Source organism: Siphateles boraxobius, unplaced genomic scaffold (genome assembly GCF_051911475.1).
Source record: "Siphateles boraxobius isolate OS27281-9 unplaced genomic scaffold, OSU_SipBor_1 68, whole genome shotgun sequence".
NCBI classification, from domain to species: domain Eukaryota; kingdom Metazoa; phylum Chordata; class Actinopteri; order Cypriniformes; family Leuciscidae; genus Siphateles; species Siphateles boraxobius.
The window spans coordinates 2,614,655-2,629,004 of NW_027509195.1; the positions used below are offsets into that span (position 1 = coordinate 2,614,655).

General features: G+C 37.1%; 1 protein-coding gene across 1 annotated transcript in view; it reads left to right on the forward strand.

Annotated features, from left to right (window-relative positions):
• phactr3a (phosphatase and actin regulator 3a) overlaps positions 1-12,904 on the forward strand; it is a 36,746-nt gene extending 23,842 nt beyond the window's left edge. Inside the window, exons 3-12 of the mRNA XM_077214026.1 lie at positions 216-371; positions 768-971; positions 1,071-1,290; positions 1,410-1,552; positions 2,379-2,532; positions 7,963-8,018; positions 9,180-9,241; positions 10,175-10,315; positions 11,996-12,072; positions 12,389-12,904. Coding sequence (XP_077070141.1) covers positions 216-371; positions 768-971; positions 1,071-1,290; positions 1,410-1,552; positions 2,379-2,532; positions 7,963-8,018; positions 9,180-9,241; positions 10,175-10,315; positions 11,996-12,072; positions 12,389-12,404 — 1,229 coding nt within the window. The 3' untranslated portion in view covers positions 12,405-12,904. The remainder of the gene's footprint in view (positions 1-215; positions 372-767; positions 972-1,070; positions 1,291-1,409; positions 1,553-2,378; positions 2,533-7,962; positions 8,019-9,179; positions 9,242-10,174; positions 10,316-11,995; positions 12,073-12,388) is intronic.
• Positions 12,905-14,350: the final 1,446 nt, after the last annotated feature.

Genomic DNA, 14,350 nt, shown 5'->3' on the forward strand with positions numbered 1-14,350 from the left:
CAAGTATATTACACATATGAGGAATTTGTCTTGGTGTCAGAAGCTTCCACAGCACAGACAGAATGACAGCGACAAGACAATAAAAATATACAAATCCATAATATATAGCGATATGTGTATGTACAGTATGTTATAACTTTTGTTGATGAGTGTTTGTGAGTTGAGCAATTTAATGCAAGCCTAAAATAATGAAAACACTGTTCCTATGTGTGCAGATGTGGCCTTGGCCTGCGGACTTCATTCTCCAGACCCCAGCTCTCCCATCCGGGGCATCTCCGATGCTGAGATCCGGATTCCTGGCTCTCAGGGGCCCATTCTCAGCATCAGTAGCATGGAGTACCTCAGCTCAGAGCAAGACAATCTCCCTACCAGTGAGTGCTCTACATACGTATGTATATATATATATATATATATATATATATATATATATATATATATATATATAGAATTTATTGTCGAAAATAGAAGTACTGTACCACTGTTGCTCAGCCAATAGCAGGGGTTTGGGGCGGGGCTATCTGTTTGCCTGACCAATGAAGAATAGGGGGAGTGGCTGGGAAACCCATTTGGAAACCATCATTATTTTTTGCAAATTATGACATTCTTTACTTCATCATATTTATTGTGACACACTTTAAAATACTTTTTACTTTTTCCCTTTTTGCCAGAATCCTTGACAAATACACAATACACAAACATGAACAATGAACGACAGCCTTGAATTGCATTCCTAATAGTCTAAGCTATGATTTTGTGTTTCCTTTTAGTGGTAGATTCTGTACAGGACAACGGGACAATGGAAGAGCCAAATTCAAATGAGGAAGAGGAGGAGGACGACAAGGCGGTTCCCTCTGAAAATGAGAATGAAGATGTTGAGGAAGAAGAAGATGACGGAGAGGAAGATGAACCGCAGGAGCAGTCTCCTCCAAGCAGTCACGGCAATCTCGTTTCTCAGCTAAGCACGGAGGAAGGTGTGTTCATTTTTCGCTTATGAAAATCAGATCAAATTTGATATTGTGGTATATATATATATATATATTTATATATGAATGTATTTTTTGTTTCCACAGACCCGGGTAAAGTCGTCATCGCATCAGTGCCTCATTCAAACTCTTTTCTCCAAAAAGAACTGTCTAGAGTCTCTGATGGCCCCGGTCCTGTGGTTTTAAGAGGGCATTTTACTAATTCTGTGGGGTCGCCGCATATAGGTAGCATACATCCGCCGCTGCCCCCTAGCTGTATAATAGAAGAACTGCACCGAGCACTGGCATCAAAGCTCAGACAGGAAAGGTGAGGATGTTAAACCCATCATTACTTTTATTTGCTTGATTTCATTATTTTTTAGGAGGTTTAAGAAGTATTTTTCTGTAAAATTATTGTTAAAGTGTTTCTTTCTTTTTCTATTTTAGCATTGACCGAGAGCCAAGTGGAGATGGTGAGAACAGAAAGGAAGCAGAGGAAAACAAGGAAAACGTTCGACAAGACAACTGCTTCACTGACGCTTCAGGAATTATCTACGACATGGACGACTGGAACGAGTCTGTCATTTCTGGTGGGTGTACTGCACAACTATTAAAGAGGCTATATCATGCCCTTTTACTAAGCCTTGTTTTGATTGAATGTTAAAAAAAACATTATTTTCACAAATTTGACATTGTTGCAGTACCTCACTTCCAAGTCTGTCAGTAACGCTCTGGGGTGCGTTTCCCAAAGCCAACTATGGTCGCAAGTTCCGTCGCACCAATTGAGTTCAATGGAAATTGCGATCATAGTTGGCCAGCGATGCTTTTGGGAAACGCACCCCTGTTTAGTAACTGTCTCTATGAAGCCCCTCCTTCTGAAAAGTGCAATGTGCTCTGATTGGTCAGCTGGATCAGTGTGTTGTGATTGGTCAACCTCTTCAAGCGTGTTTTGGAAATGTCACGTCCATTACCATAACCTCGATGCCTTGTGCGGGAATTATTTATCTGAGGAATATTGTGACATGTTTATTCCCGGAAGAAAACTGAAGACCACAGTCAGGGAATAAGGGAGTTTCAGGGAGTTCGGAAACAATGTTTACTGATATAGAGAATATCTCGCTTCGGAATGACCTTGTGCTTTGTAACTTTGAAGACCTTTTTTATGCTCAAACAGCAATATTGTAGAAGGTTGAAAATGTAAAGAAGCGTAATAGATCCTCTTTAATGCGATGCTGTGTTTCCTTTGCACATAATCATGAGATACTGCAGTGATTTATTATAACTAGAAGATCAGGTAGAATTTGTGCATGTTTACCATGATATAGTCATGGCAAGAGAGTAATTTCTGTCTGGAAATATAGAGCACTATAGATTGTTACGTCATTAAGTAATGAATTATATGGCAAATGTGTGCAGGCACATTGCCAAGGAGGATGAGGAAGGAGCTGCTGGCCGTGAAGCTCCGGAATCGTCCCAGCAAACAGGAGCTGGAAGACAGGAACATTTTTCCTACGCGGAGTGACCAGGAGAGACAGGAGATCCGTCAACAGATCGAAATGAAACTTGCCAAGTAAGTCATAAATGTATGTTGACTGTACTGTATATGCAAGTATATAACTATTACACTGCCCTCTTCAGGACATTTTTAGAAATACATGAGAATGTCATTTTAAGGGACTTGGAGACTTCTTAATACATTTTTTTTTTTTTTGCTTTACAAATCTGTTATCACGTGCGTACACTAGCAACATTTATTTTGCTATTTATTATTTTACTAAGTCCAGGGGGAAACTTAGCGCTTGAATTGAGTTGTGTGCTCAAACTTCTCCATTAAAGACCGCAAATCTGTTTAGATATCACTTAAGATTATATGGAGAAGTCAACTCAGTCAACAGATTATGAAAACAGATTTCATGCAGAGGTAGTGTTATTGTACAATGATTGCAATCTGATGTAAAGTGTATAGCACAAAACTGGGATTACAGTCAGTTGAGGATTGGAGTTAATCTGAGAGAATAAATCGACTACAGTTTTCATTAGATCACATTTGATTATATACTTATGCTAAAATGTTTTTTTTGTTTTGTTTTGCTGTTTTGTGTTTTGCTTTGACATGTTATGTTATGTTTTATGTTCTGTTTTGTTTTGTGGTTTGTTTTGCATTTCTTTGTTGTGCTTGTGTTGTGATTTGCTTTGCTGTGTTTTGTGTTTGTTCTGTTTTATGTTTTTGCGGTTTTGCTTTGTGTTTTTGTTTTGTTTAATGATTTTTTAAATTTCAAATATGGCATTTTAAATCTCAGGGGCCATTTATACGGCACCGCTCTCAACTAAAAACAGAAAACTTTTGATGCGTTTTGGCCATTCATTTAATCAACAACAGCGTTTTGGGTGCCTGAACACGCAACCTTTTGAAAATGATACTGCTAATATATTCATGTAAACTATAAAAAAACGTGAATTTGTGAAAACGGTGACGTCATCCATATTACTTGTTCAGTCTATTGGCACGTAGTGTTTCTTTACAAAGAGATATCGCCAAGTACTGGTCTCGCAGCAGAATACAGCGTTTTTAGTCGTTTTTCGCGGATCCGTGTGAACGGGGATCGTTTTGACAATGTTGTCGTCTGTACGCAAAAGATGCAAAGAATAAACTTTGGTTACACTTTATTTGAAGGTGTCATTGTTATAGTGTAATTATATATTTAAGTACAGTGTAAGATTAATTAACAACATGTACTTACTATAGGGTTAGGGTAGGATTAGGATTTGGTTGAGGGTTAATTGCATGTAATTATGCATCATTTACTATTATTACTACGGTAATTACATGTAGCATATGTAGCAAGAACACTGTAAAATAAAGTGTTACCTAAACTTCTTTTCAATTTTTAGTACATTGTTGTCATGTAAACATACTCTCAGAGTTTAGAACGTAGTGAAGATAAATGTTGACATCTGCTACTCCAGCCAACAGATAGAAGGAACGTAGTGTTTAATATCTGATCTTTACAACTAAGTGCTAGGAAAAAATTAGATGAGGATGGGCGGCAGCGCCTCATGCAATTACAGATCTTGTCAGGATAAGTCTGATGTAATCAGCTGTGGTATATTTCACCATTGAAATCAGCCTTCTGTGGATTCTTAGAAGAAACAGCCATTATGTCCAGTTTAATTTATGCTTTGAGAGAGCTTTGATCAGGCCGCAGTGACAGATTCGAGGTGCTAAAATGTTTTAAGATGGTAGGTGACCACCTAAGTTCATAATGTGAGAACCATGAGTGGTTTGTAACATAGATTCAGATAAGGATGTGAGTGGAAAGCAGGCACTGTGCTGATGCAGGTGTTTACACTAGATTAACTTCAGGTTCAGCAACACATTCTACAGATTCATGCATATGAGGGACATTTATCGTGGACATTTATGGACACTTAATGAAATGACTTCTACATATAAAATAGTACTGGATGCTTGACAAACAGTAAATTATTTTTACGCAGGGACTTAATAAACCAACAAATAAGTGTTGTGCTTTTGAGGATTTTGGAGCCACATGTGTATAAGTGGACGTTTTGGCTGCTCATCAGATACTTTCCCTGATAACAAGGACATTTAGATCTTCTAATCATAGGGTTTAGTGTGTCTTGTACTCTTTGTCAGTTGTTACATTTTAGAGTGGGAAGACTTAAGCTTAAAATGCCTTCTTGGCTTACCCCGGAAATTATAATGTTGATGATTTTACATAACACATAATCCATACAGTATATCGATATTGAATCTGTTTTGATTGCTCAACATGAAATGAGGTTTGAAACCCATTTTATATTGGTGATGTCCCTTGTGATAAAGACATGTACTTAATTGTATTGAATGTGCAATTGTAGAGTACTTAAAAGTACTTACAATCTTAAAAGCATATTTAAAAAAAACGGTACTTGCAGATAATATAATATTAATGAACTAAAAAGCCACGTAAGTGTACTCAGAGCGTTCACTTTCATGACTGTTTCTTAATACACTTAAGTACACTTTTAAAAAGCGCTCTTAGCAGTAATGTCAAAGTTTTACTTATACATTTTAAATGATTATGTTTTAATCTTTTGTTGTGCTTTTAAGAAGAACAATTATTTTGATTTGCTGAACACTAAATTATGTAGCATTAATTTGATGTTCTGACTAAAGCATTTAGTTAATCAGTATTACAATTAAAGTTAAATTCTTTCAAATGCAACTTTGTCATAATAAATGTGTAATTACACATATTTAAATAGCCTATATGACACAAGTTTCGGTTATACTTTATTTTAATGGTGTCCTTGTTACAGTGTAATTATACAATTAAGTACTGAGCAATATTGATTTACTACATGTACTTACGATTAGGGTTACTAAGTACTACTTAAGTGTAGTATTAAGCACTAATTAAGTACTACTTTTAAGTACTATTAAGTACTACTTAAGTGTAGTATTAAGCACTAATTAAGTACTACTTTTAAGTACTATTAAGTACTACTTAAGTGGGTCAAAAAACAAACAAACAAATTAATTCGTTTTCTAACTGCTTTTAATTCAAGTTTAATTTCCCGAAAACATTACATTCAGTTTGCACTTATACTGTATATTGCAACTATATTCTTTCAATTCTGTTACTAGTACTTCTTTTATAAATACTTTAGTGCATGACTTTATTTTGAGGCATTTTGGAATTGACTGCATTTTGAAAAGCATGTGCCAGAATGAAAGCATGAAAACTGAGAAGGATCAGGTCGGATCAGGTCAACCGAGAAGGAAAGTCGTTTCAGAGGTGGAGCATGTTTTTACTTTATGATGAAAGCTTTTTTCTTTTTTTTGGATTAACATGCACTCATGATTCGTTCACATAAGACGAGGAACATGTACACTATTAAGGCAGTAAACAGGGTAAATTTTAATGTCATGTTTAGGTGTGACAGTGATAGTCAGCATAAATGAGTATAACTAGGCCAGAGTGAAGTGTGACGGTCAATGCACCTGCAGGACAGGCTGAAGTCTGAGCGAAACACACAGTGACACTTTGCCGCAGCAGCATGTCATGACCTTCCTATCTTTGGCTTGCCTTGCTTTACTCCACCACAGAAAGACGCAGCTGGAGCTATTTTTAGAGCTCAGACTGGTGAATAATGGATGGTAGTGCGTGTTCCCCTCCTCCATCTCCACCTCACTGTAGTGAATACCAAACACGGCGGTAGTCTACTGTACTACACACAGCAGCTTCTCCTATCTGATGGAAATATGTTATGATAAAGCACACTGCTGTCCATCTGTTAATCAAAGCGGTCTGATGAATGACCTGTGTATAATGGAGAGCAATGCCACGAGCTTCCAGTGTTGCGCTGGCAGATTTCTTTGTTTCCGTGTTCACGGGGAAGCTACTGTTGCTAGGCAACTCGTGATACAGGTCAATAATATCCAGGCAGCTTCCAAGGGAGGTTTGGGAGTTGGTTTCCATTTCAGTTCATGAAATATTAACCACGCCACATCTGCTGGAATCCCGTCTTACTCAGCTTATATGAGTGACAAGTGTTACAATGGCTGGAATGCAGTCTAATGCTGTAAAATGTCTTATTAATCATATCTCGCCGTAGATCTTGGCATAACAAAGTATTTCATATTAATAGTGTGTTTGAAAGCAATTTCCATGAGACAACATGCTGTTTTATCCCATACTTCCGTCTAATGCAAATCTAAGCAAAGTTGAGTTGTTCATGTTGTACAACATTTTCAACTCTTTTACGTTTAATAATGTTTCGTGATTTAAGGAAATATTTCTTTAAAAGAGTATAGCAGACTTTTAGAAATATTATTGAAAAATATTTTCAATATTAAATTTCTTTTTAGAAAATATAATATTAGAAAAAATATTTCAATATAAAATAAATATTTGAAATATTAATGATATTATACTGATTTAGGTCAGAAATTATTTTACAGTGTCCTTGCTACATATGATACATGCACTTAACATAGTAATACCAGTAAATTATGCATAATCCCATGCAATTTACCCTAAACCAAAATCCTAATCTAACCCTATTGTAAGTACATTACTTAATTACACTGTGTAACAATGACCCGGATTTATATTGTTACTTATTACAACTCATTGTTACTTTTTACAACTTGTTGCATACTACAACTTATAAGACAAGGGGATTGGAGGGTGGGGTGGGAGTGTAAATTGATCACACATTAAAATAATATCCTACCCAAAAAACGTTTTATTTTGAGAAAGGAGAAAATAAAGAAACACCTGCCATATTAAAACGTCATTTTTCATGTCAGAATTTAATGCGTATCACGTGGCAAAATCAACTCAAACCAGTAGTGAAATTATGTACAACTATTTGTTTGAAATGTGATAGAGTAAAACTCACACTATGATTTCTGGATTAAAAAAATAAGAACATAGTAATAGGCTATTCTACGACATACACGGGGACATACTGCATTGATCTAGTTGCATTGTTCTATGATTTCTACTTGCTATTTTGCCAGCATATTATATTCAAATGATTAATTAGCAAACGATAGCTTAACCTAATACTAGGCCTACTACAAAGGCGCGTGGAGAGACAGAGCGCACGACAAAGAGCGCGCGTGGAGCTCTCATCACTCGGCACGCGCCAGCCTGTTCAAAAGAGCGCGCGCCCGCCCGCACACAAACCATAACAAGGAGCACGAGTCCTTCTCTCTCTCGGACCGTCAGACTGCACTTTCTCACTCATTTAAGTCTCGTCGGCACCGCATCTTGATAACTGGTGTTTATTTATCAAAAGGGCTCAAAAGCCCGGTGTTTGAGCATCCAGATGAGGAGTAATAACTGTCAGGCTGAACACAAAGGACGGAGAGACTTTGAGCGTCCCTTCAGAATCTCCCTCCCTCACCTCTGGGTCTCATTGAGCGGCTTCTGCTTTTGCACGGGACAGTAATGGTTCAAAACCATATTCTGCTGTTTTTCCGCAGGAGACTCAGTCAACGGCCGGCCGTTGAAGAGCTCGAGAGCAGAAATATTTTAAAACGTGAGTATTGCATGATATTCAACAAAAATAGAAATGTGTATATAAATATAGATGCATAATGTATCAACAATTGTTGATTGGAAAAGTAATAATAATATTGTTTATGATATATATATATATATATATATATATATACATATCCTGGGATATATATATTTCTCCTGAGATCCAGATTTTTTTTTAAATAGAATTTTTTTCTTCATGTCATTACATTCTTTAGGTCATAAGAAACAAATGGAGAAAACTTATTTTTCTTCATTTACCAATTAATGTTTAGGTTTCAGGATTTTTTAACCAAACTTTGTAAAAAGATTATTCTCAACTATGTTATGTAAGATGTAATGGAATGAACTGATATACCATTTTACTTTATGCAATATGTGGGTAAAATGGCCATAAATGGGTATTCCCATTCAATAAAATGTATCTTTACACTGTAAATTAGCATATTAATGTGTTCCTGGGACAACATGTAATGAAAAAAGAAGTGTAGTAATGGGAGTAGGCTACTTATTGGCAACATTTTCATAATAATGAAATCTAATATTTCATTGCAATTTCTTTCCCTATTCACTTGTGTCTCCCACAATGCCTGATACACATGGTGTCTCTACAGTGGATACAAATCAATGCCCTGTTTTGTAACAGAAAGTCATATTTTGATTAGAAACCCCATAACATTTTCCTCAGATGTTGATTTATGACAAACAATCTGAAAATGAGTCATATTTAAATGGTAATTACAAATATAGTTGAAATATTAAGTATATATTATTAAATAATAATAATATAATAATAATAAATATTAAATATTAAGTTGCAAAGTGAAAAGTAACACAGTCCCATTTAATCAGCATGTTAATTAAATTAAATGTTTTTTTTTTAAATTAAATTAAATGTTTTCGGCAGCTGTTAAGGTGAAAATGTTGTTGACATGATTTTTTGATTTTGGCATAAAGTAATGTGATTGTGTCTTCCATTGCTTTGTACTGCACACAAAATCAGTACGGAGTATTATATCAAATAGGTTACTGTAATCTGTCTGTCAGATAAGACACATCAGAGAAAAACAAGGCTTGCTAAAGCAGGCATGTGAAGTGACCCCTGTGACTGTGCACTTGATTAGATCGCCCTCATTGAGTCTCTCCTTTGCTCTTTCAGAGAGGAACGATCAGACGGAGCAAGAGGAAAGAAGAGAGATCAAACAGAGACTCAACAGAAAGGTAAACACTCTATGTTCAGTTTCATTTCACTTACAGCATGCTCTATTTGTATGAATCATGGTCACTGAATCTGCTCGTCTGTAAAATCATTACGCTCTTAATATTACTACTTGTAATAAGGCATTATAATAAAATTCACCATTCAAGGACAAGCAGTGGTTTTCAAAAGGGTAAAGCAATTTTGTGTAATAATTTTCAGAGTTCCATCGCATGTATCAGATTGAGAGAACTTCTAAACAAGCATTCAGACCATAGAGATAATGAGAAAAGAACAAGAAAAGAGTTGAAATGAGAGCAGGACCTCAATTATAGAGGTGGTTAACAGCATGTCTACAATATATATATATAAAAATGTGTATGTATATATATATATATTGCTTTCCTGCATTTTTTTATGGTAACCCCCCCTCAATTTACTTAAAAATGATGGCGTGATATATAGAGTAATATAAACATTTAAAGAATTAAATTGAATATGTATATAAATTAAATTATTATATATTGGAATAAGTTTTTTGGGTTTTTTTTCTAGTTGGCAATTAATTGCACATTCTTGTTGTTGTTACTAAAATTTAGCAATGATAACATCAACAATAATAAAACAAAAGTAATACCACTAATAATTATATTTTTAAATAATTTCATTGTATGCCTTTTTTCCCCCCAGTGTGCAATTAGTTACTCATTATTTACATTTAATTAAATGTGTTGTATTTTTTTGACTGTACTAAAGCATAAAATATCATAGCATGTTTCTTAAATCTCAGAGCAAATATACTAAGTGCAAATACTTGTTTCTCCAAGAAACAACGAGCCAGTTATTCTACTTTGAAATGTGCGTTCAGAGGCGTAATGTTCCTGCTGAAAGTGTTGCTTGCAGCATGAATCTCATAACTTGTGTGCAGCCCCATTAACAGCACTCTTTTCTTACAGCTCAACCAGAGGCCAACAGTTGATGAACTAAGAGAAAGAAAGATTCTCATCCGCTTCAGTGATTACGTGGAGGTGGCAAAAGCCCAGGATTATGACAGGAGAGCTGACAAACCCTGGACAAGACTGTCTGCTGCTGACAAGGTACGTGACAAACAGCCGATGTCAGCAGATCTTTACAGTGATCTTCAGTTTGTCTTAAATTCAATAAGACGGCACAGAGGGAAATGTTTATTATTATTATTCTTCGTGATTCTCTCAAGGTTTTTTGTTAAGTGGATAAAAGGCGATCTAATTTGTGTCAGTAGTCTTCTTGCTCCATAACTGAATGTAGTGGTAGTGTCAACATGAATCGATGCACTTTTTACTTGAGGATGCGTTTAACTCCTTTACACATTTTGTAAGCTCTTTATCAGTTCTCAGCTGGTAAAAATACCATTATATGGACACAAATGGAGGAACATTTAGCAAAGAGCACAGCTTTTTTTTTTTGGGATGTTTGGCAAGTTCTTTCGCAAAATATACATATTATATATACATATATATATTGTTTCCTATATACAAAAAAAGCAATTTTGTGAACACTTAGCGAACCAGGACTAAATGTATCGTATTCTTTTTGGTCCGGACCAAAATAAACAAGAGAACCGAAAGTGTGAACATACCTTAAAGGGTTAGTTCACCTAAACACCCTGGCTCCTCCAAGCTGTATAATGGAAGTAAATGGTTTTTTGAAGCCCAAGAAAGCGCATCCATCCATCATAAAAGTAATCCATACGACTACAGTGGTTAATAAAGGCCTTCTGAAGCGAAGGGATGCGTTTTTGTAAGAAAAATATCCATATTTATAACTTTATTAACTATATTTACTGGCTTCTGGGAACAGTCGTACGTGAGTCTAGTTCCGGCGTAAGAGTGACCTCTGACCCGACGCATGACATATGATGTAGGAGTTGCGTAAGCTTAGGTGAGAGTAGACGCCCTCTTGCGGTTCAAACAAACACGACTGGGTAACAAACTCAAGCTCCTCCCACATTTCTCTGTAAAAATTCTCACTTTAGACTTCTAATTCGTGACTGGTGTTTTATTTGCTCTATCCTCTGTGCTTCCACGTTCGTCAATACGTCATGTGTCAGGTTAAGGGTCACTCTCCCACCGCAAAAGCTAGTTATTATAGCTAATGAAGTTTTAAATATGGATATACTTCGGGTCAGAGGTGACTCTTCCGCCAGAACTAGACTCACAGCCTTTACCGGAAGCCATTGATTATAGTTTATAAAGTTATAAATATTGATATTTTTCTTATAAAAACACTTCAGAAGGCCTTTATTAACCTACTGGAGTCGTATGGAGTTATATGGGGGTGAATAACTGATCAGATTTCTCACAGTGGAATACGGGATGGACAGGCACTCGTCTGACTTGATGTCCTCCGCACTCTCTAATATCCCACCTTCACTTCACTGCAAGTTATTCAATAACGAATTGTGATCGAATGGTAATTTTGTTCTCCAATATACTATGACGAAATTGGCTACCTTGAATTAGGCTATTCTCGTTTTACAAAATAATGCTACTCACTTTTATTGTCACCTAGAAAAGACAATTTAGGAAAGAAGAAATACTGGACAAAAAAACATGATTTTTTCATAAAAAGTCACTGGAGGACACTGAAAATAGAGCTGAAATACGGGACTGTCCCGGGGAAACCAGGACATCTGGTCACCCTACTTAAGTGGCTTTTTATCAAAGTCCCTTTACGGCAACATTTCACTCGGTGGCCATCTTTGACTAAAGTCTTTGGTTTTATTTGCGATTCCACAGGCGGCCATCCGCAAAGAGTTGAATGAGTTCAAAAGCACTGAAATGGAGGTCCATGCTTCAAGCAAGCATCTAACAAGGTCAGTATGTGTGTGTAACCCTCTCACAGATTGCCCTTGCTATTTTTAGACAAACAAAATCCAGCACCGAAGACAAACGGCCTGGTCCAAAAATGACTGGGACACGTAGATACGAAATTATGATTGTCACCTTGATATGAGTGGTTTTGGATAAAACGTTGCTCTCTACATAATGGTGACATTAGTGGCCATTAGAGCACTTATGTTTGATCTTACTAAAAATAACTGATTGATGCAACACTATAATCAAGTCCTGTTCAATCATATGGTTGTGTTTGTGAAAGGCTCCTTTGTTGATTTGTCTCCCCTCGATCAGGTTTCACAGGCCCTAAGAGGGGGTTTTCTTCTGTGAAGAAAATGGTGAAAGTGGCGTTCATGTTAAATCCTGGAGGTGCCACTTCCAGAGCTGTGGCTTCGTCCATGGGATTCCCTTATTCTTCCAGCGGCCTGGGCCGAGTGGTGTTTGGAGGTGGTTAGCGCTGGAGGCTGCGTCTCCTTCACGGACGGCCACAGGGACAAACCTGAAGAACATCTGGGGAGACATTTAACCTGAGGCTGACGGAGTGGAGCGGCAGAAGACTTTTTGATATTTTTAAAACTGGACTACATTTCAATGACTGCTAAGGAAAGATGAATCAGTTCTGGGTAAATGTTTGTGTACATGTAACCAGCCTCACTTGAAAACTAAGTAAAAAGAAAAAAAAGAAGAAAGAAAGAAAAATAAACTTGAGGGTTAATAAGCCTGCTATAAATGAATTTCATATTTACTGTACAAAAGTCAGTTTGAACAGGGTTGTTCATGTCATCACTTGAAAAAAAACAAAAAAAAAAACTTTGTAAGCACTACTTGTCTTCAAAATACAATTTTGGAAATACTCCTGTGTTGTGAAGTCTGATTACATTCCCGCACATTGTTTTTGGCTCATCAAGACTGAATTTATTTGATCAAAAAATACAGTAAAACAGTAATATTGTGAAATATTATTACTAATTAAAATAACTTATATTTTTCTATTCTGGAATTTTCAGCATCATTACTGCAGTCTTCAGTGTCACATGATCCTTCAGAAAACTGCAATTTGAAATGGAAATCTGTTTTAAAATTTAAAATCTGTCAGTTTTGATCAGTTTAATTCAACTTCGCTGAATAAAACGATGCATTTCCGTGTATAAACACTCACCGGGCACTTTAGGTACACTTTGCTAGTATCAGGTTGGACCTTCTTTTGCCTTCAGAACTGCTTTTATTACACGTGGAACAGATTCAACAAGGTGCTGGAAACATTCCTCAGAGATTTGTCCATATTGACATGATAGCATCAAACAGTTACTGCAGATTTGACGTCTGTACACTACATCCATGATGTGAATCTCCTGTTCCAGCACATCCCAAAGCTGCTCTATTGGATTGAGATCTGGTGACTGTGGAGGTCATTTGAGTTTGTGAACTCATGTTCAAGAAACCAGTTTGAGATGATTGTGACATGGCATGTTATCCTGCTGGAAGTAGCCATCACAAGATGGTACACTGTGGTAATAAAGGGATGGACATGGTCAGCAACAATTCTCAGGTCAGCTGAAATGTTTAAACAAATGGTGCTTAAGTGACCAAAAACCAGCAGCAGGCTGAACCGTTGATACAAGGCAGGATGGATCCATGCTTTCAGGTTGTTTACACCAAATTCTGACCCTACTGTCTGAATATCACAGCAGAAATTGAGACTCATCAGACCCCGTCGGCGTCTAATCCCAATACCTTTCTTCCCGGATGTGCATAAGGAGATCTCGAAATCCTGGAAGACCCCCATGTCTTCCCGCGATTCCTCATTGATCTCCTCCGCTTTTCCTCCCCTCGACGGGGCCGCTGCCCATGGGTACAATGGGGTTCCCCTGGTTGAATGCTCTGTTGCGATGCTACTATGTGTCCTCAGAGTGATTCTTCTCTAGGTTTTTCTGTAGTTTTTTCTCTACGCTTGTGGCGAAATCCTATAGAGAGGCAGGACAGACAGCCATTCTGTTGATCTACCAGGCCCAGATGCTCAGGGACATGCACAATGGCAGGACTGACCCAGGGCTCTTTGATGAGCTGCGCGCCGCCACTGACCTTGCTCTCCGAGCGACGAAAGTGACTGCACGCTCCCTGGGTCAGGTGATGTCCACCAATTACTGCGGTTGAGGACATTGCCCAACAGTTCTCAACTGCCCAGGAACAGACTGAGGCTATCCATTATATTCTGCTGCTGCCCTGCCGTCGACTCAGATCCCTCAATCTGCCCAC